The following is a 21166-nucleotide window of genomic DNA, read 5'->3' on the forward strand; positions in this document are numbered from 1 at the left end:
TGTCTCGTCTGTCTTTCTCGCGAGGTCCGTCGTCCCCCTTTCTGGTGGTCTCGGAGCGTTACGGCTCAAACAGCCTAAATATTCAGGTGTTTTCAAACGCCGGGACGATCGGGACGACCTGTCGCCCGAGCTTTTTGCGATTCCCAGAACCTTTTCAGGAACCGAACCACTTCTCGACCCCCTAAAGACGAAGTCTTTACGGTTTTGTGGTGGACCTGAAGAGTGGAACCGGTTCCCCGGTACTTCTTGTGGCGCCGTCGTCTTCAAAACTATTTTGGTCGCCTGTTTTTGCGTGACTAAACGGAGGGGTTTCCAGAGCTCACGGAGGAACACCGACATTTTGGTCAAAATAAGTCCAGAGTTAGCCAAGGTTTCCTGCCCTGTGAAGCAGCGCGAGGACCAAATCAAAACACTTCAACCCATTTGAGGGTTTATTCTTGTCAGAAGCTGAGTAGTAGAAAGGGATCTGGTCCAAACCACGTGTTTCAACAACTCTGACGCCAACCGGACAAAAGCTCAAGTAGGTTCCGGGTCAATCGGGTCCGACCGCCGATCTCAGAAAAACACAAATCGGGGGTCTTGTGTTTGTTTTTGAAAGACCAAAGTCATTTGGTTCGAGCCAATGTTGTTTGGCGTGAGTTGAAGCCTGAGTGTAGCTGCTTTTGGACAGAACACTTCTAAGAACTTGGAACTAGCCTCCTCCGGGGGAACTTTTTAGTTTTGCATTTGCAGAGTTGCAACATTCTCCTTGAAAACGCCGCACTCAAAACCGATCCGTCGTTGAGAAAATGAAGACGACTCGAAGAACCGAGTCACCCCAATATTCATGTTCTGGCAGAAATTACAACCATCAAAGCGGGTAAAACTTTGGGGATTTACCTGGATTAGAATGTGGAAAGGGCAAGCCAAACTTCTCAGACTGAGAAACAAGGAGTGAAACCTGTCTGATCCCGTGGACTGAGGCTCGGGTGGCGGTTGATCTTTCCAGATCGTTTGGCTTCACCTTTTTAAGACTCGAATCCAGGTAAATCCCCCAAAGTTGTGCCTTTGTCCCCACCTAGCAACACCCCATGATCTCGAGCTCCTCCTCAACCCTGGCGGTTCTATCGGGAACCTCCTTACCGGCCAGTAGAAGTGAAGATGCCTCTGGGGTGAGGGCCGAGACGTCTTCAAGAGAAGAAATTCAAGTCCGTTTGCCACGACAAGAAGATCTGGACGACAATCCACCATGACCTGGGTGACCGAGGACCTCCACAGACAAGCCGTCTGAAGGTTTGCAATCCCTTCGTGCCGCACAGAACGTGAATGTCGCGGCAACTCGGTTCGCCGCGTCGTCTTCCTTTTCTCAGCGATGGTTTGTTTGTCGCAACTTTGCGAATGCAAAACTAAAAAGTTCCCCTGGAGAAGGTTAGTTCTTAGAACCAAACTGTCCAACAGCGTCTATGCTCGACAATGTACTTGGGTGCTGCTCGAGACTCGGATCGAACGACGCCGGCGTGAAATGACATTTGGGCCGAAGCAAGCTGAGCTGATAAACAAACGTACTGAACGCCTCCTCTGAATCCAAATCAGCTGGAACTTAGTTTTGACGCATGCCAAAAGACTTTGGCTCGCACCGAATGACTCAGAACGCGTCCAAATGACCTGAGACTTCAAAAAACCCATTTGCCTGACTTTAGGCACCAACCAAAAGACCTTCGATTTGTTTTCTGAGAACAGCGGTCGGATCTAAATGAGCTACTTGAGCTTTTATCCAGTTGGCTTCGAAGTTGTTTGAAAATTGAAACACGTGGTTCGGACCATCTTAACAACAGGACCAAATCACTTTCTATTACTCAGATTCTTTTCAGCACAGAAAATCAGCCAATATATGCTAAATCTGTGACAACAAAAGTAGTTTTTTCATTCTTTTGAGGAATAGTTTGCGGTTCTGATAGTCAGTCATGGTCAGAATCAATGATTAATGGCTAAAAAATCTAACAAAGAATAAAAAGTAAATGATTGATAAGTAGGAGGGTTTTTTTTTTTTGGTACAATAGCGATGTTTGGATTCAACGTCAATAAGGGCCAACAAGTGAGTGTTTCAAGTAAAACATAACAATAATAAATAATCGCAGGAAATTCTATAAACAGTAAAAAAAGGGGGGAGAATAAACTATGAATATAAATAAAACTATAAAGTGTCAAAGTCAAGGCTAGAAAAGTGTTTTAAGGTCCCAAGTACAAAGATTTTGAGATTCCCTGCAGCTATATATTATTATTACTATTATTACTATTATTATTATTATTATCATTATTATTAAGAATAAGAATAAGAATAAGAATAAGAATAAGAACAACTTTATTTATCCCGAAGGAAATTGTAGTGCCAGTTTCAAGTAAAACATAACAACAATAAATAATAGTAGGAAATTGTGTAAACAGCAAAAAAAGGGGGAGAATAAACTATAAAAATAATAAAACTATAAAGTGTCAAAGTCAAGGCTATAAAAGTGTTTTAAGGTCTCAAGTACAAAGATTTTGAGATTCCCTGCGGCTATATATTATTATTACTATTATTATTATTATTATTATCATTATTATTATTATTATTATTATTATATTGATGTTGTTGTTATTGTTGTTTTGATGATAATTCAATTCCACTCTTTGCTTTTCAAAATACCCGGATGACGCGACTCGAGTCGTGATTGATGGCGTGGAGCCGTCAGCCAATCAGATTGCTCCGTGAGGGCGGGCCGAACTTGTTGATAATTCTTTCTGGTGTCGGCTCCCACTGCGCAGCCGCAGCCCGGGTGACGAAGATGGTGCTCATCAAGGAATAGTGAGTCTGGAGTGTGTTTTTTTTCTAAAAAATGCCTTTTAGCGTTTTGAAAAGCGCGTTTACATGTGGCCGAGGGTCTGTTGGGGAGTAGTAAAGATGTCTGTGACGTTCATTGCGGGGATTTTGGAGCCCCGTTGCGCCCCGAAAGGCAGCTTTGACTAGGGTGGATCGGGACATGGATAACGGGACACACCGGTCTTTTTTAGGCGTTGCTAGTACAAGCTAATGTTAGCCGCCGAGTTGTAGCAGCGGAGGGGATAATTGGCGTCTGAATGAATATGAGTTACATAAAAAAAGGCTGCTCTCGTCACACCAAAAAATACACTTTTCCCGAGTTAACACTCTGACGATTGGGAATGTCGGTAACCATGGCTCAGCTAGTCAGTTAGCAGCTCTTCATGTCTTTAAAGTGCCGTGATGTTAAGCTCTGAGTGACAGATTAAGGTTCCGTCGGATTTACCAGTAATGCTAACAGGCTAAGCTAGCCTTAGCAGCGGCCAGCGGCTAGCATGAGACTCCTCTGACCAGGGGCTTCACGAAATGTAGATATGTAACTTTGAACAGGTGGTGTTTTCCCATTCTAACACGGCACTGGGAGAAAGTTTAGTCATTATTCCACCGCACTGGCCCACACTAAATAGCTTGTGATCGTTCTGGATTCCGGGAGGTCTTAACTACCGTTACTTTGCTGGTACTTTAAGCTAGCACCAGAGTTAATTGGCCCTTTAACTGGCTGCTTAATTCAAGCTAGTAGCGGTGGCTTCGAGCGTAACCCTCTCCGTTGTGAGGGACCTGCGTGGCGTGGGTCGCCTCTCCGTCACGGTCACCCAGAAAACACAGCCGGCACCTGCGTGGCCGGCACCCCCGGCGTGGCGAACCGCAACCCGCTCCGCTTAGCGGGTACCTGTTGTCGCCATAGGATGTGTGGTTAGCTTAGCTCCAGCTGCCCCCACCCTTGTTGTCAGCTGTAGTGCGAAGTTCAGCCGCGGTCTGGTTGTCCTGCAGCCTTCTGAGAAGATCCAATGTCACATCCTAGGATTATGTTGACGTACAGCCAGAGAACACACTCACCTTCGTGTCGTTTAGTCAGAAATCTGTTGTTTTGGGCGTCGGGTCGGGACCTAATTCATGTTATACACTCAGTTTTCCAGTAATAAAGACGTAATTGAGTTTGTTTTTCTCTAAATCTGAAGTATTGCTCTGCATTGTATTAGCCCTGACAGAACAGTCTGATTTGATATTGGCTTATGTTGTTTAGTGGAACAGTATGAAAGACATTTTTTGCGGATCTCTTTTGCTATCTTTTATTTATACTCCTTTTTATGGATATTGTTATAATTGCGCTGCCGTGACAGAAGAATTTCACCTATGGGGATCAAGATGTTTTCTTATCGGATCTTTGTGAAATAATGGACTTTTTGTGGTTTGAAATAGTTTTAGTGCACCCGTTTAGTCATTGCTCGCATTTTTAAAGATGGTTTTTGCAAAGAAAAATCCCATCACATATGTTTTCCACTTACCTCTTTTTTCCACATTGCTTAGGCCTCGCCGTCAAATAAACATGATCCTTCAATAACTCGGACTAGCACAACACGGCAGAGAAAATTGTAATTGAACCTTAATATAGTTCATTGAATAGCTGTGCAAATTTGGGCCTCGTCCGTGACGGCAAAGCATGAAAATCTCAGTATACGGCGTATGCCGCGATTGTCAATATTCCCCGCTCCGTCGGCGTACCCAACACAGAGACCGCTTTCAGATAAATATCCCTTTGTTTTGCAGATGGGCTCATCTAGAACACTTTGAGTTCATAAGAAAAAAACGGCGTGTCAAAATGAAGTTTATGGGGGCTGCGTGTTTGACCGATCACACCTGTGCAGGTTAATGATATAAACTGTACGTCTTGAGCCTTTGTAGACCCAGGCGATGAGGAGCGAGTTGCAGTCCGAGATAAGGAGATCGCTTGTGTTGGATCACATTACGTAGCGCAGGTGCACTTAAATGGCTTTCGCGGGTGTGTAGACCATCTCCATGACTGGGTGTGATCAATAATCAAAGAGACTGTGCGGCCTTACCCATTTCACCGTTGGCACACACGACAGCTTTGACAATTCGGACTCACCGAGAAGGACGAGGAATCGGCCTCGTACTAACTTTATTGCACTTTATTTATAGGCCTGTATCTCAAAGGCAGATGGCGTTTTATTGTTGTTGCCATTTTGTTGTTGGGCACGTCTTTAGAGATGGAGTTCTGTCATGGTTATCTGTGCTTGTGTTATTAGGGATGCTACAGCAAGATTTTCTTGACCTTATCTTTCTTATTAGCTTCTGCATCTCGTCTGGAGTTCCCTCCGCGTTGTGCGTTTTTGTGCCTGCAGTCTTGCACTGTTTGTTAAATCAGTGGCAGGGCTCTGTGTGTTTGTTGTAATATTTTTTAAACTGGTTTGTGTGTGTGTGTGTGTGTGTGTGTGTGTGTGTGTGTGTGTGTGTGTGTGTGTGTGTGTGTGTGTGTGTGTGTGTGTGTGTGTGTGTGTGTGTGTGTGTGTGTGTGTGTGTGTGTGTGTGTGTGTGTGTGTGTGTGTCTCCAGCAGTATTTACGTGGTGGTCTTATTAATACTACAGAACCAAGTGTAAAAAGTCTGGGTTTCATGTTGTCATTAGGCTCGACAGCTTTCTGTGTTTTATCAGCCTGAGTGTTTCTGGAAGATGCCATCTGTTTATGAAGATCAATTTGAATTCATAACTCGTGTTTTTTTTTTTGGTTTCAAGTTTTCAGCATTTCATCTTAAAATAAATATCCTCTGGAATTCATGGCCATGTGAATTTTTCCTTTAAGGGAGATATATATGACCACCGTGAAGAATCCAACAGAGTGCTTCCTCCAGCTTCAGTCAATCACTTTCACGCTCACTTAGCATACATGGAAGTGGAGGGTGGAGTAAGATGAGGCATAAATGAATCCTGACAACGTTGTCATCCGAGCCAACTTGGAAATGAAAGTTAGCTTCGTACAAAAGAACCCGGGTTTTCCCGGGAGGCGCACGAGGCGCTATTAAGAATTAAAGTCAAACATAAAATAGCGAATTTTAGACACGAATGTTACGAACGTTTGCCATCTCCTGCGGGCAATCGTAGTAAAGGAACCGATGCGGTTCGGGACCAGAGACGAGAACATGCAATGGGACGGGCACCAGACCAAAGGGGTGGAGTGACGTTGCACTGAAGGTCTGAAAAATCAAATCAGGTGACGTTATGCTACCAGATATGGTCAGAAGTCTTCTACATAGATGAAGCAGAAGATTTTAAGTTAGATTTTATCATGTGACAGGAAATGAAAACCTCAAGTGTCTTAGGCCCACCATGTTGGCGGTGCCCATATTGTTTTTACAAAGATTCCTGAAGATTCTTGGACATATTTGTATCAAACCCGCCCCCTCCATGAAATACCTGGCTGTGATTGGCCGGTCTTCTGAAACCTAAAAATACCTGGGAAATAATGTCCCAAGTCTCCAATTCCCATCATTTTTGCATCAGGGTCAACATTTTTATAAGCTGAGTGGTGGCATATACAAATTTTAAGAGTTGACAAACCGATGTCCCGGCTGAACTGAAATGCCAAAGTTAGGATTTTGCAGAGGGTCCCTGACGGCGCAGTATATGGTCATCCGTAACTCTGCAGCGCCCCAAAAACCCGCAAACCACCGCACGTGCAATAACCTGAGCGGAAGACGGTCTGGCTTTGGGCGAAACACAGCTGCACGGGTTAGCCAAGCATTAGCATAACATGATCCCTGAGCGGCAGATGTGTTGTTCTCCGTCAGCTAGTTGTCCAGAGAGAAATCGGACAAATGCGAGACCTGTTGCCGTGTCATTTGCATCCCTGACGGGCAAATCTCCTTGGCGTCTATATTTGGCAGTATTCTTGTAGATGCTGCAGACACAATTGAATTAGGCCGCTGGTAATTTTCGGCTTTTGCTGAGGCTCCTCCCTTCCTCCGCCTCTCAGCGTCCTGCTGGCTCTGGACCGAGCGTTTGTTTGTTTGTTTGTTTGTTTGTTTGTTTGTTTGTTTGTTTGTTTGTTTGTTTTTTGGTTGTCTCAGCCGCCATCCATGACGTGTTCGAGTGACGACTTGGGATTTTCAGTAAATGAGGCATGTTTGGACCCGGAGGCGTTTTCCTAACCACACAATCGAGGGTTTCACCGCAGTATATCAATAACTGATAATGATTCGTATACTCTTATAAACCGGAGAGAACAGGATCCTTGTTGATTTTAATTTGAATTTTTTTATTCCTTTTTTTTTTTTTCCTTTTTTTTTTTTTTTTTCAATTTTCAAAAATTGACTTAGAAATTGATGCTTTGGTGTGTTTTGCTTTGGGGGTCACAAACATGACTCACTGCTGTTTTGTTTTTTTTTTACATTAAAAAAATGTTTTGTCTTTTTAAATGTTTAAAAAAAATTGTGTGTGTATATATATATATATATATATATATATATATATATATATATATATATATATATATATTTATTTTTTTTTCCTGACCGCACCACAATCTTGGTGCGTCAATAAAAAGTCATAAATTAAACCATATTTTTTAGATAAGCAGTGACAGCTGGTTCAAGGATGGATTTCGTCTATTAGTCAATAATACTCTAGAATTGTGTGTGTGTGTGTGTGTGTGTGTGTGTGTGTGTGTGTGTGTGTGTGTGTGTGTGTGTGTGTGTGTGTGTGTGTGTGTGTGTGTGTGTGTGTGTGTGTGTGTGTGTGTGTGTGTGTGTGTGTGACCCTTTTTGTGCAACTGCTAAAAAGAAAACTGTATTACAAAATCCTAAAGGCAGTCATTCAGTTTTTGGACCAGAATCAGCTGAAACTGATCATTTTTTTTCTCTTTCTTTCTTTCTTATTGCTTGTCTACTTTTGTCAATGTCTATCATGTACGATTGTCGGCGTGGAATCCCTTTCAACGCGAGCCTCTTTTGATTTCACAGGAAACATGAAAATGTAATTTATTTTCTTACTGTTTTTGTTTCTTGTTTTAATGCGGTTCTGATCCTAGCTCTGTCCCAATCAGGCACATTTTACTGCTATTCTACATAGTTTAAACCCCCCCACACAGATGCTAAAGCTAATTTAAAGAAACCCCGCAGATGTTCAGAATTCCTTTGTTTTATGAGTCAATTTGCACATTATCCTTTTTTTGTAATCTTTGATTTTGCAGCTTTAAATTTATTTACACGTGCCTCCAGTTATATGTCTCAATAGACATTTTAGGCTTTGTATTTCTGCAACCCTGCTTGTTTTGGGTGTGCGCCGTCTGAAGCCAGCTTTATAACTCGCTCTGTTTTCCTTTTTATTTGCCACTCATCAAACCTGCAAAGGACTTTTTGAACAAAGTTAGGAGCAGGAAACTACCCAAAAAGAGTTTTGGGGAAACCCCTCATTCCAACATGAAGCTGCAACATCCCTGCGCAGACTGTCTCTCCAGTCCTGCATTTTTATACGATTTTCATGGATGTTGTTGATACCGAGAAAGTGTTGCCAGTGTGGAAAAGAACCTGTTTTCTTTTTATTTATTTGTTTTGTCAACCAGTTTTGAAGAAGCCACTCCCCATTTCACACTGAAAGGGTGTCTATTTTAAATTTTCAGTGTTTGCGTGTCATAGCCGCTGCAGATTTCATTCTGTAAAGGAGCTGACACGAAAGACAGATCAACTCATGTCAAGCCTGGTTGACTAGTCAGATTAGGACAGCAATAAACTATATTTTCTTTACACAACAAAGTTTATTGAACTTAAGTTTAACCTTTAAGTTTAGAGAGCAAAGTTTGTGAAGCCAACGACTAAATACCCGAGAGTCGCAATCGTCGATGACGCAATCGTCGCGTCCAGGATTCAGGAAAAGCAAGATGTCTCCCTCTGAGCCACGTGGGTCGGCTTCGGCTCTCCGTGGAAAGACGCCGCGAGCCGGCGGCTACTAATTTAGTTGCTTTGACCATTCGTCGGCTATTAGTCGAACGCCGTTGCGGCCATACCCGCCGGAAACCGACCCAAAGAAAGTGTTCCCCGCCTCGGGAAATGCTGAGAGATGCTTGTTAAATGGAGTAAAAAACAGTCTGTCGGGCCGGAGTTTTATTATATAGTGGGGAGGATTTGTGGTCGGGCTCAGATCTACTTTTTTCCCCCACTGTCTGACATTTTCATCGCCCGATTGACCAAAGGTGTCATTTAAACCGTCTCTGGTCCCGGTTACGCCGTTTTATAGTTTATTAGTGACGGATACATTCACAGGACCTCTTTTAAGAATTATATCCACCATGAAGTCTGCGCTGGGATTTGGAAAATCACGGCCGTACTGTCATGAAATCATGACTCAGCTTTCACCCGTTTTCGTGGCTTCACACCAGCGGGATCTTGATCCCTGAGGTTTATTTTTAGCAGTCCACAGTATGTATCCGGCTATTCCCCGGCCACGGTTAATATGTAACCGCTTGCCTTGACGTTCCACTCTTGTTTTCCTCAACAAACTACTGACATATCACTGGTGTCTGTCTTTTCCCGCCTCGCCTCCCCTCGCCCGGCCCGGCCTGCAGCCGCGTGGTGCTGCCGATCTCCGTGGAAGAGGTGAGTAGAACTGCACGTGCAACCGCCTGTTGAATCCAATCCCTCTCTATCATCACTATTAGCCGCAATATGTCGCTAGCGTCACAGCAACATACAAAGTATAGAAAAAAGGTTTTGTTTTTCTTTTGAATCTAGGTACTACCGAGCTTTTTGCATGGATTATTTTGAAGTGAAAACAGTTCTGTACAAGCCATTAGCAGCAGTAGTTAGCGTAAATATATATGTGTAATGAGGTCATCTCGGCTCTTATCTTGTCGCTAGTTAGCAATGTCATGTCGCTCACCGTGCTCTTAGTAACTAGCCTTTTTTAAAAAAAAAACAAAAAACTTCCAGATTGAAAATCAACCAAAAAATTAAAAGGCAGTTTCACAAGAAAATGCTTTTTTTTTTTTCTTTTAGGAGAAATAGTTTCCAGTGCCTGAATCTCAGTCTGGTAATAAAAAGCGAGTGTTAGCGTCAGCACTCCCACGCACTGCTGGTTTTTGTCAACATCAAAAGTGAGCAAAAAGTGACCCAACTGGAGTCCTTGATAGAATAAGGCATTGCTAAAACTACCGGCGGTGAGTCTGACCGCGGCCGGCCATCTCGGACAATGGCCTTTGTTACCGCGGTGACAGGCCGGTGCCGGCGTCCGCGGGCACCGGAACCGGGCCCTGCCGTAAACCGCCTGCCCTCCGAAACGGGGCTTCATGGCGAGCCTTATGAGAAATCATTTCGTTTTTTGCCTCTTCAAAAAAAGAACGGGGCCGGTAGGGAACAAGAACCGTAAATGTTGTTTATTTTTGTCGGGCGTATTCGTTTCGATTCGGAAAGCCGGGGTCATGCCCAAACTTAACGGTGCGAAGGAAAACACACGCCGATTATTAACACACACACATGTGAAAGTGATCTCCCACCAGGGAAAAGAACTCCAATTAAAAAAGCAACTCTTAAAATCCCATAAATGGAATAATAGATTTTAAAAACATCAGAAGGGTTTGATTTGCTGGGTAGAAGAAGACTTTTAGAAGAACCTCGGCTCACGAACGTCCCCTAATTACGAAGGAAGGAATAACGGGCAAGAAAGAGAGTTTCGGATCAAATTTGGAATCCGGCAGGAAACTAGCCTCGGTGCACAAACACAAACAAACTCATAGGCTTTCCGTGTTGTGGCGATGTCGCTTAGCAGCAGTCATGCGTGCTACTATGGGATGTTTACGCCGTCATCGATGCGTTCTACTGTTTTAATGCTTTTGTGCTTTTTAAAATTGCTAAAAGAAGTTAGAATCGACCTGAAGGAGGAAGTAGTATCTAATCGCGAGAGCGGTGTTGCTTGCTGGAGATGGCGGTGGCGAGGGTTTCACACGCAAGAAGGCTTTACTTTTGCTGATTTAGTGAAGGAAGCATTGAGTACAAGTGCTGGAAAGAAGAGATAGAACACCAGAAACGGTAACATGGGAGGTTATCTTTTAATTCCTTTCGGTATTTTTTGCCACAAATAAACCCATGAAAGGTTTGATAAGAGCGCGGTGTGTTTAGGTGGCTGGAGAACGGATCCATGGGATGATTCCAATAAGAAACATCCATCCGGTTCATGAACGTTTCGGTTTGAAAACAAAAGTCAAAGAACAAATTCAATTTGTGAGCTGAGGTTCTACTGTACTTTCCTTCTTTTACACTTTTCTTTTCATCACGTACCCTGGAGCTGCTCAGTCTTCGCTTCTCTAATCAATCCTATCTGCATGTTCTTCTTTGGATCTCCCAGTATCAAGTAGGGCAGCTGTACTCGGTGGCTGAGGCCAGCAAGAATGAGACGGGCGGAGGCGAAGGCATCGAGGTGCTGAAGAACGAACCCTACGAGAAGGACGGCGAGAAGGGGCAGTACACACACAAAATATACCACCTAAAGAGGCAAGTCACGGAGCTCAGGCGCCGATGGAAGGAATAGCGGTCAGGCGGTGTTTAAATCCACCAGGAAGAAGGAACGGCAGGTTAGATCCAGGCCCAGATCCCTCAAACCCGGAGTTCCAATCTTCTCCTTCACTGTCGGAGCAGCAGAAGCAGAAGCGCTCCGCTCCCAGTTATTCTGACATGTATTCTCACACGTGTCCCGGCCCCTTTTGGATGGAGCCTGGATGATTTCACATTTTACGGCGGGAGCGGTTTTTTATTGGTAACTTTAAAAAACAAACAAGATAATAAAGTGATGTCATTTCCTATGAGCGGTGGAAGGAATTTTTTAATACAAGTAGTTTGGAGACGGAAGCTCTTTGCCGCTGTCGGCCAATAACAAGACAGAAACACTCCTTTTATAAAAACAAAAACCTCTGATCTGAAACATGAGATGCTGTTTTGAACTATTTCCAACCTGCGAACTGCTGATATTTATACACCTAGAGTGAATTTAAAAAGAAAAGAACAGGATCGATGAGTTTCTCATCGCAGAACGGCAAATACAAAAGGGTCGGCTTGGGACGACACGGATCATTTATTTTATTCCGTTTTTTAATCAAACAAACATTGTCCAATGTAATTAGAATTGATATGCAATAGAGATTCAAGTATGAACTATTCCAATAGCCAACTAGTCATCGACTACCAAGTCACATGATGACCAGTGGCCTTTATTCATATTTATGGCATATTATTTTATATTTTATTTCTCTCCCTGAAACCAAAAGTGCGCCTTGTGCCGAACAAGGTTTGTTAAAGCCAGCCGTTGACTTCCTGTCGCTTCAACTTGTAGGTAATAAGTGAATCTTTCTCCCTCCGCAGTAAAGTCCCGGGCTACGTGAAGATGATCGCACCAGAGGGAGCGCTAGTGTTTCATGAAAAGGCTTGGAACGCCTATCCATACTGTCGTACCAGTGAGTAGGACCTTTTCTTTTCACGCATTCTTTCATTATTATTTCATGGGGAATGGAACTGAGTCGCAGCGGTCACCAGCCAAACGCCAGCATTCAGCCAACAAACACACCTTCCTGCAATCCTGCGAACGCTGCGACCGAAATGTCAAAGAAAAGAATCCCGTCCGGCCCGCTGGGGGGCAAAACCTTTTCCGTTCTAAGCTGTGTTTTGAGTACCAATCTCGTATTTTCATGTTTTTTTTAATGATCTTGAGTTGTTTCTTTGAATGTGATGAATGTCTAATTTTTCCCTCCTCTCCTTCTCCTCCCCTGTGTTCCCCCTCCACCTGCAGTCGTGACGGTGAGTCGAACTTCTCTGCTTGTTTGTGTGAGTCGAGGCCCGGCTCCGCCGGGAAACCGCCGGCGCTCCAGGCCCCGGACCCGCTTCTGGTCCGGGGCCTGGACTTTGCTGCCGCGGGCGCCATTTTGGCCTAAACGTCCGATTTGCTAATTGGATTTAGCTGATGCGTGCGCGGTGTCCTCCGGGACCGAGGCCAAGATCTGCCGGCCTCGACTCCCACCCGCTCAGAAAAAGGGGGTGGATTGACCCCCCCTTTCCCCTCCGGCCCCTCTGCTGCTTCCAGAACGAGTACATGAAGGACGACTTCATGATCAAGATCGAGACGTGGCACAAACCCGACATGGGAACAATAGAAAATGTGAGTGAACCGTTTGACGTGTGAATAAAAGACTCTTTTGTTTTTTTTTTTGGGAGGCTTCAACATATATATATGGTTTCCAGATATCCATCTGACTGTTTGAACGCTCTACTGTGTGTGTGTGTGTGTGTGTGTGTGTGTGTGTGTGTGTGTCCTCCAGGTCCACGATCTGGACGAGACGACGTGGAAGACAGTGGAGGTGGTTCCCATAGACATCGCAAACAAAGAGGAAGTGGCGGCGGGGGTGAGTTCTGGCCCTGGAGATGCAGGTCGCCATGGTAACGCATGAGGCAGTGGACTCGCGGCACGACGGAGGCCCTCCCTTCTGTTCGGGGTCGGAGCCAGAGCCCGTCGATCCGGGCCGAGGCCCCCGAGGAGCCCCAGGATGCTTGTTGATGTCACGTTTGTCGCCCGCTTATTGCGATGACGCAGCCGGACGCATGTGCGTGCGGGCGTTCGCTCCCTCCGGTCCGAAAGAGCGGGTCGAACGTTTAGCAAGGAGACAAAAAGTGGACGGAGAGGAAAGAATCTCCTTCGCGATGCGTTCCGGGGTGGATTCTGTGACACGCACTCCCTGTGGGATTGGCGTGCACCTTCTTGTTTTTCAACGTCTTGAAAAAACATTTCGTCCGCCGTCACGCCGTCGTGGTGCCATGAAACATTGCTATTCTTAAATATTTCGGCGTTGCCTCGTATCTCGGCGTGGTTGGAGCATCTGCAGGGGGCAGGTGGATGTCTAAGTGATGAATGGTTGTACGTCTCTATGAATGGTTGTGTTTTATTATTCCACTTACTGCATTACTGCATGATTAGCAGTCGTGAGAAGGAATGTACTCCAATACAAACCAAACGATACTCTTTTTACAAACAGTGCAGAGTGTCTTGTCTTATTTTGTTTTATACTTTGCGTATTTGCATCTAGCAAAAACACGAATCTCACATGGGGGTAAGTGATCAGCTAAAGCTAATTTAGTGCCTATCAGAACATTCTGGTCCTCTGAAATAGGTGCTTTGTCAGATCCAGGAATTAAAAGACGGGGCTGCGGAAAAGCGTCTGACAGGGTCGGGGGGTTCAGACCTCACGCTGGAACCTTTCTGCCTTGTCGCTGCGGTGGTAGGACTGGAAGGAGGAGGTGCGGAGCCGCCTCCACCCAGAAGGGTCAAAGTTTCTCCTGTGAGCTTCTGTCCAATAATGACTTAAGTGGATCAGCACGGAGGCCGGGGCTTAATCCCCAGCGTCCATCTGCCGCAGGTTTTCACCCCCCGAACGTGTTTCCCGACAGATCGCGTGGATTAAAACGCCACAACCGGCCATCGGCAGGGGAGGGGGCGGGCGGGCGGGCGATCTCGCAAAAGACGTCGGAAACAAATTTTTCCGATCGACGGTAGAACGCGTGATAGAACCTGGGACATCTTGTTCACATACCAGCTGGAATTTGAAAAGGTTTTGTGGATTCGCATTCCAGTAGTAAATGAACGCACGAATAAAACGTCAAAGGTTTTGCTGCCGCGTTTTTTTATCTTTACATTATTTATTATTATCTTGTTTTGTTTTTTTTCTCCTCGCCGGCGAACGGGGCCGTCATTTTTAACAGGTTCCGATTTTCATTCACGTCTTTTTGAAAAGGTATTTTTCCCGGTTCGGTTTGACATCAGCACCTCCGCATGTCATTTTTCTTTCTTTGTCGACATCTCAAAAAGAGAGACCTCCACCCAGCCATGTGGCAGTGGAGGGAATCCACTATTTGACCACGTGACGGTGTCGCTCTGCTAGCAGCTAGCAAAGCGGGTGTGACGGCGTGACCGCGTTTGTTTCCCGCGGCGGAGGTCAAAGGTCATTTGGTACGCGGCCAATGGCAAGTTGCCGGCCCCCGTCCCGTCGTGCTTGGACCGATCGGCATCCTCCTCTGCCTCCTCTGCCTCGCCCCGAAACTCAGAGCTAAAAATGACTTTCTTGGGGGAAAAACCTTGTTTTGGTCCCGGGAGTCATCTTTTTGTGAGGTTCTGGGCCTGATTTCGGGGGGTTTCCTGCCCGAGCACGGCCGAGCTTTGCTTCCTGACCGTGACGACGGGAACGTCTCTCCCCTTTGTGTCGCAGGACTACAAGCCAGAAGAAGACCCCGCTCTTTTCCACTCCAGCAAGACGGGCAGAGGACCCCTGGGCCCCGAGTGGAAGGTGACGAGACGCGCCGTGCGCGGACGCCAAATCCGCCCGCCTGCTGACGAAGCATTTGTCCTCCTTTTTTGCAGAACGAGCTGAAGACAGACTGTCCTTATATGTGTGCGTACAAACTGGTCACCGTCAAGTTCCGGTGGTGGGGGCTGCAAACCAAAGTGGAGAATTTCATCCACAGGGTAACGTTCGCCGCCTGGCAGCTTGCCGTGTAGAAGGGCTCCAAAGACGAGCCCTGCTTTCAGTGAGTCTTAAGGTTTGAGTCTTGGGCAACAGTCACTCGCAGAATCTTAAAAACACCCAGAGTGTTTTAAGGAATGCTTTTTCTTCCAAAAAACAAAAAGAAAGCTGTAGCGCCAGGTGTTTTGGGTGGAAGAGTTGACCTGCAGAAGCGAGCTGTAAGAGGAGGCGCTGGTTGGAGGTGGTGGCTCTCCTCTCCTGGACCATCCATTTGTGCAGAGGTTGTTTCTGATGTAGACGTCATGATGCCTCCTGTTCTACGTTCCCGATTTGGCGAAGGCCCGGTTGGAGTGGCCAAGGCGTTGTTTCTCGGTCTTGCTTCCCTCAGCGGCGGATGGGATGTTCTCCGTTCCGGTTCCCCCCGGTTTGTGCTGAAGGGGGCGGCTGTCAATCTTCATGTTCGGGCTTCCGTCTTGTCGAATGCGAAGGTGAATGTGGTGAGGGAGTAGATCCTGTTGAGGTGAGCGCTGAACGTTTCTACCTCGTTCTTCTCAATCCTGACCCGTGTGTCATCTCCCCCTCCGTTACCATAACAACCCCCTGACACCGAGCTTCTGCACGTGGACTCAGACACGCCCAAAACCTGTCAGTTCTATTGGGGACCTCCCCACGGGTCATCAGAAGAGAAGACACCGTAACAGGGCCGTAACATCTTCTCGTGAAGAAATTCAAGTCCATTCGGCGAGACCAGAGGATTTTGACACTGTGGGTCTCAATGTTGGCCACTAGAGGGAGACATAGTTTAAGGTTCATCGCCATCCCAGCGCCCGCGGGTCCAGGGAAATAAATCGCCAAACGTAATTGTCTAATTCAGCGCGGCGGCTCGCGGCTCCGGAGCCCGTCTCTAACCGAGCTCTCGCCTTCCCCCTTTTCCGCAGCAAGAGAAGCGAATTTTCACCAATTTCCACCGCCAGCTGTTCTGCTGGGTCGACAAATGGGTGGGTTTGACCATGGAGGACATCCGGCGGATGGAGGAGGAGACTCAGAAAGAGCTGGAGGAGGTAACGCATCCCGCCGCCGGACACGCTCCAGATAGACCTAGACGGAGGGCCGGGAAGGCCGTAAACATTCTCGTCGTGAGTTTTGATGGAACGGAAGCGCGAGATGCTTACGGGGCCGAATCGTCCTAAAAACGGCCCGGCCGGACGTGGGTTCCAGGAACGGGCCTCCTCCGGGGGAGCCGACTTAGTTTTGCACGACCAGACGGGACGGGCTGAAGTGTCGTAGGTATCCTACCGTCAGCTCGTCATGTTTCTTATCCCGCGTGGAAATGTAGATGTTCTGTCATGGACCAGGATAGGTTTTAAAAAGGGCGCTCCCCAGGAGGCGGGGCTTATAGCTCGCCTCAGTTCCCAGAAGCGCAAAGAGACAGCGGTTCTCGCTTCCAGCACAGAAAGCGCCAGAAGAAATAGCCTGGTTCCTGTAAGGTTCTAGGAACCGCAACCAAAGCAATTCCAACTCCACGCAAAGCGTCTGACGAGTCCCGGTTCCGTCTGAGGTGTCGGCCAGTCCGTTTTCTTGAGTTCTGTCATCGATCGGATCGGATAGCGGCGGGACTGGATTGTAGATTCCTCAAAGATGCTTCCAAGTCTCCCCTTCCCGGCTCCAGGCTCTGTGGGATGAGCCCTGGAAAGCCAACTCTTTAACGGAGGTAAACAGAATGGACGTGGCCTGACAGCAGGGACGCCGAGGATTCTTAGCGATGACCTGCGGTTTGGTGTTTTTAAACCATTTTCAAAGCTCTCAGAAGGCCTGCCGTCGCCATTTCCCGTCGCCGCTCCGTCCGGGCTTCCTCACGTCGCCCTTCCTGAACGTCCATCGAGCAGATCCACCTTTTTTTTTTCTCAATTCACCCGATTTGTCTTTGACAAAAAAAAAGCGGCCGAAGTTTCACCATTTTGCGGCGGAGGCGCCGATCTCGCCGGCCCGCCGGCCCGATTTAACCTTCCCCCTTTCGCCCCCTGAACGTAGATGCGTCAGAAGGGAGACGTGCGAGGCACCTCTGCGACGGACGAGTAGATGCCCGTGGCTGTAGGTCAAACACTAGAGGCAGGCTGAGTAAGTCTCCGCACGGGAAAAGGCGGCGTCGTCGCCGCCGCCGCCGCCGCCACGGGGGGATTCTGTCTGGCCGCCATCTCCCGCCTGTTTGTCCACTCCTGGACCCGCTCACTGTTACCATCTCGTCGTCATCGTTCTATTTCTTTTTAAAACCCGTTCTCGCCGGCTCTGTTCTTCGGCCGCAGCTGCTCCAGGCCAACGCTAAAAAGATAAAGTCGTCCGATCTAACGGGAACATTGGGGCGCCGTGACCGGCCAGCGGTCGTCGCCCAGGTTTTTATTTTTGATGCCTCCGGAGCAGCCGTGAAGAGCAGGGTCGCAGCGTGCGCGTGTGTGCGCGTGTGTGCACGTGTGTGCACGTGTGTGCACGTGTGTGTCCTTCTCTTTCTACCGCTCTCCTAACTTCTTGCAATCTGACGTCCCGAAATCTCGTTTCCTTTGTTTTCACTTGTTTCTTTGATTTGATCCAAAGTGAAGCCGTTTCCCCGCATGTGCTTTCTCTGGTCAAACGAGGCCCACACAAAACAAAAACACAAAAAAAAAGGCACTAACTTCTTCCTCTCTTTGTTTCTTTGTGTTTTCCTTGTTCTCTCCCAGCTGCGTAAAACAGGTCCGATTCGAGGCACCAGTGCCGCTTACGAGCAATGAGGCAAATCAACCAAACCCTGTCGCGACGATGTCATCGGAGACCCGACGTCCCCCCGCCGACCGACGGGGGAATCCCCGGGGGGGGGGGGGCGGCGTCGCCTCTCCTCGTTCCTGTCTCACGCCATTCATCGGGGGGTTTGACTCGTTTGGTTAACAGTACTGTACAGATCCCACCCCGTTCACACGCCTCCTGTTCACGCAGAAAAAAAAAAAAAAAAACATGAAAAAAAATGGGTTTTGCAAACGTATCGAGGGGAAAAAACAGGAAAAAAAAAGAAAAAAAAAAAACCTCTTTGCACAGATCGTTAAATTGCCTGACTTGTAATCGTTAGCCGATCATGACGACGACGGGCTTTGTTTTTATCCAGGTGTGATTTAAAAACACGCGAAAGTCGAGAGCCTTTTTTTTTTTTTTTTTTTTTTCTCGATTCCAATTGGAATGTTTTTAGACGCGTTCGTCCAGGAAAGGAACCAAAACAGAAGGTGACTGGAGCAGGTGTGGAACCCCTCATCCCTTGTACTATAATGTCTGTCTTTCTATTTCTGCCCAGAAAGCTATCCGTCTAGCCCCCCCTCGTCTTTTTGTCTTTCTTTTTTTTTCCTTCAAAATCTGCCTGTTTGAATTGGCGCTCAATCCACAGCTATGTTTGACCTCTCGCAGCGGATCGATTGGTTTATTGATTGATTGATTGAACCCACCCGCCCTCCAAGGAAGTGCATTGATCGGCGCCGAATCGGCTTCGACCCGATTATCCGGACGACCCTCCCTTTTTTTGGGGGGGGGGGTCACATGACCCAACAACCGCCGCTGAAAAAACTAATATTTCACGTCGTCTCGGCTTAATTGATGGTTTTAGCTTTTTATTTTTTTTTCTTCCCCTTTTAACCAACTTGCCCACGTCGACTCTCACGGTTTCACCCGAACAATTATTTTGTGTTTTTTTGTTTCCCGAGTTGCCCCTCGCGGTTTTCTGTGCACGTTCGCGTCATAAGTGTACTTTTACAAACGAATCGGACGAAACCGCACGAGCGCACTTGAAGGGGCGGCTCGTTCTGCTCATATTGTAACGCCGATCTTTAGAACCGCGGCATCGCTGGACGCCGTGCAGGAGACCCCGTTCCCGTTAGATGCAACGCCAGATCGGTCACGGGAAAACTAACATCCTTAAAAGTCTTGGAAAGCTGAAAAGGGTTTCTTTTGTTTCTTGGACGTTAACCTGCGGCGTCCCCCCGCGGGTTCTCGCCGTCTGGGTTCCCCGGATTCAGTCCGAGCCGGACGTTCTCCAGGCGGTTCCTTCTTTTTTAAAGAGAATTTGTTCGACGGCGCCCGATTTGCGTCTTCGCGGTCGTTCCCGCTGCGCGTCCCATCCCCTTTTTTTCCCCGGATCATTGTTTTTATCGGTGGTGAAAATATGGCGTCTGCTCTCCGGAACGCTTGTTGAGTTCAGAGTCAGTTGTTGAACTTTTAGGGCGAGCGGGGTCACGGAGGCGGCGGGCGTCGCTGCCTCTCTCTGACCCCGGGCGTCTTTCACGTGCACTCGTATGCGCCAAAACTGTAGTCGGTCAAACCTCTCGGAAACTGTACCTCATTCACGCTTGTGAACGCACCGCGACCCCGGGGCGGGGGGGTGGGTCTAGCTTTTTCTTTTTTTTTTCCGTTTGTTTCTTCCCTCCTTATCCTCCCGCGTGGAAAAAAAAAAAAAAAACAAAACCATCTCCGATGCGGGTTTTGCTTTTTTTTTTTTTAATTTTTATTTCTTTCTGGCGTCGCCAAAGACTTTCTGCAGGGCGACGCCTCCACCCAGGCCAGCTGGAGGGGCGTCGCCCTGCAGACCGGGAGAAGGAAAAGGCTGCATCTCATTCAGTCGGATGCCGGCCAGGCCGTCGGGGGGGCAGGGAGGGACGGAGTCCAAAAATACTGTTTTCTTTCTTGTAATCATGAATACACACTTGCAAAAAAAAAAATAAAAAGAACTGCTGTTTTTTTTTCTTTCATGTTTTCTTTTGTTTTTGAAAGACGAAGATTCACAATGTACTCGATTTTCTCTTTTCTGACTTAAAAAAAAAAAAAAAAAGAAGAAGAAAAATGGCAAAATTCAGGGGAATTAGTGAATGTACAATTAGTTCCTTTCTTTTGTTTGGCAGCTCGCGGGCTGCGATGGAAGGTCTAGAAAATGGAACACAACAGAATATCTAATAAATTTGAACAAATAAGAGAATGGACGTGCAGCCTCTTCTGTGTCTGATTCTTCTTGAACACACCCGCTGACATTCAAAAACCAATGATATGTTCCATCACACGAGAAAAAGTGGCGGTTCTCAAAATCCGGTTCGTCCTGTTTGGAGATAAACTCAATTCAGAATTTTCTTAAAAATGACAAGAAAACAATTTTTGTCACGTATTACGATACTGCGGTGTTTCAACCGGAAAAGATGGCGGAGGCGTGGAGGAGTTTAATACTTGTGCACCCGCACAAGCCGCTAGCCTCAGGGTGGAACGCCGTTGTGGGGTGTGCCGTTGTCCCCAGAGGCGAGACGGGCGACCCGAGAAGACAGAAAAGCCCGAGACAGGTCTGCGGCAGTGGTGGAGGACGACGGGAACGCCTCCGGCCACCTTGTGGTTGCATCGACCACTTTGAGCAGGTGGCTAACGCCCCGCAAAGGGGGGACGGGTCGAAACGCCTGGCTGGAATTGGCGAATGTCAGCAGTTTGTGGTCCACATACGCCGTGAAGGAAAGCGACGCGTCGCCAGATGCACGGCCAACAGCTCCGTCGGAAACGCGGTATTTGCAATTTGCCGCTAAAAAAACGCCGGACGCATCGGTCATCAACGCTACCGGGCCCCAAACGGGCCCGTCGAAAGCCCGAACCCGCTCCGGAGTCCAGAACTCCTGCAACCCCTTGACCAATGCCGGGCGAGGGAACTCCGACACGGCCTGCGCCTTCGATGGCAACGGTGAAATGCGGTGCCCCGAGACATCGATCACCGATAATGAGGCCGCGAGGTGCTCTGGGGACGCCGCGGTCGATCCTCAAGATATTCAACCCGAAAGGCG

General features: G+C 47.3%; 1 protein-coding gene across 1 annotated transcript; it reads left to right on the forward strand.

The window, feature by feature from the left end:
* The first annotated feature begins 2764 nt into the window (after positions 1-2764).
* On the forward strand, positions 2765-19783 carry pitpnb (phosphatidylinositol transfer protein, beta). Its single transcript, XM_086152663.1, has 11 exons — positions 2765-2824; positions 9417-9447; positions 11192-11337; positions 12202-12293; positions 12626-12633; positions 12917-12991; positions 13152-13235; positions 15090-15167; positions 15242-15346; positions 16283-16405; positions 18059-19783. Exons 1-11 carry the CDS (start codon positions 2805-2807, stop codon positions 18107-18109), a joined length of 813 nt encoding a protein of 270 aa, XP_086008789.1. The 5' UTR covers positions 2765-2804; the 3' UTR covers positions 18110-19783.
* The last annotated feature ends 1383 nt before the right edge of the window (positions 19784-21166 follow it).

This window comes from Fistularia commersonii, chromosome 9 (assembly GCF_037954325.1).
Source record: "Fistularia commersonii isolate RoL2024-O1a breed Wild chromosome 9, RoL_Fcom_v1.0, whole genome shotgun sequence".
In the NCBI taxonomy this organism is placed as follows: domain Eukaryota; kingdom Metazoa; phylum Chordata; class Actinopteri; order Syngnathiformes; family Fistulariidae; genus Fistularia; species Fistularia commersonii.

Excerpts from the sequence above, each read along its gene's own strand:
- pitpnb (XM_086152663.1), top strand. The coding sequence starts at position 2,805 with ATGGTGCTCATCAAGGAATA. Across the intron at positions 2,825-9,416 it reads ATGGTGCTCATCAAGGAATA|CCGCGTGGTGCTGCCGATCT; the intron begins GTGAGTCTGGAG and ends CCCGGCCTGCAG. Across the intron at positions 16,406-18,058 it reads CTCAGAAAGAGCTGGAGGAG|CTGCGTAAAACAGGTCCGAT; the intron begins GTAACGCATCCC and ends GTTCTCTCCCAG.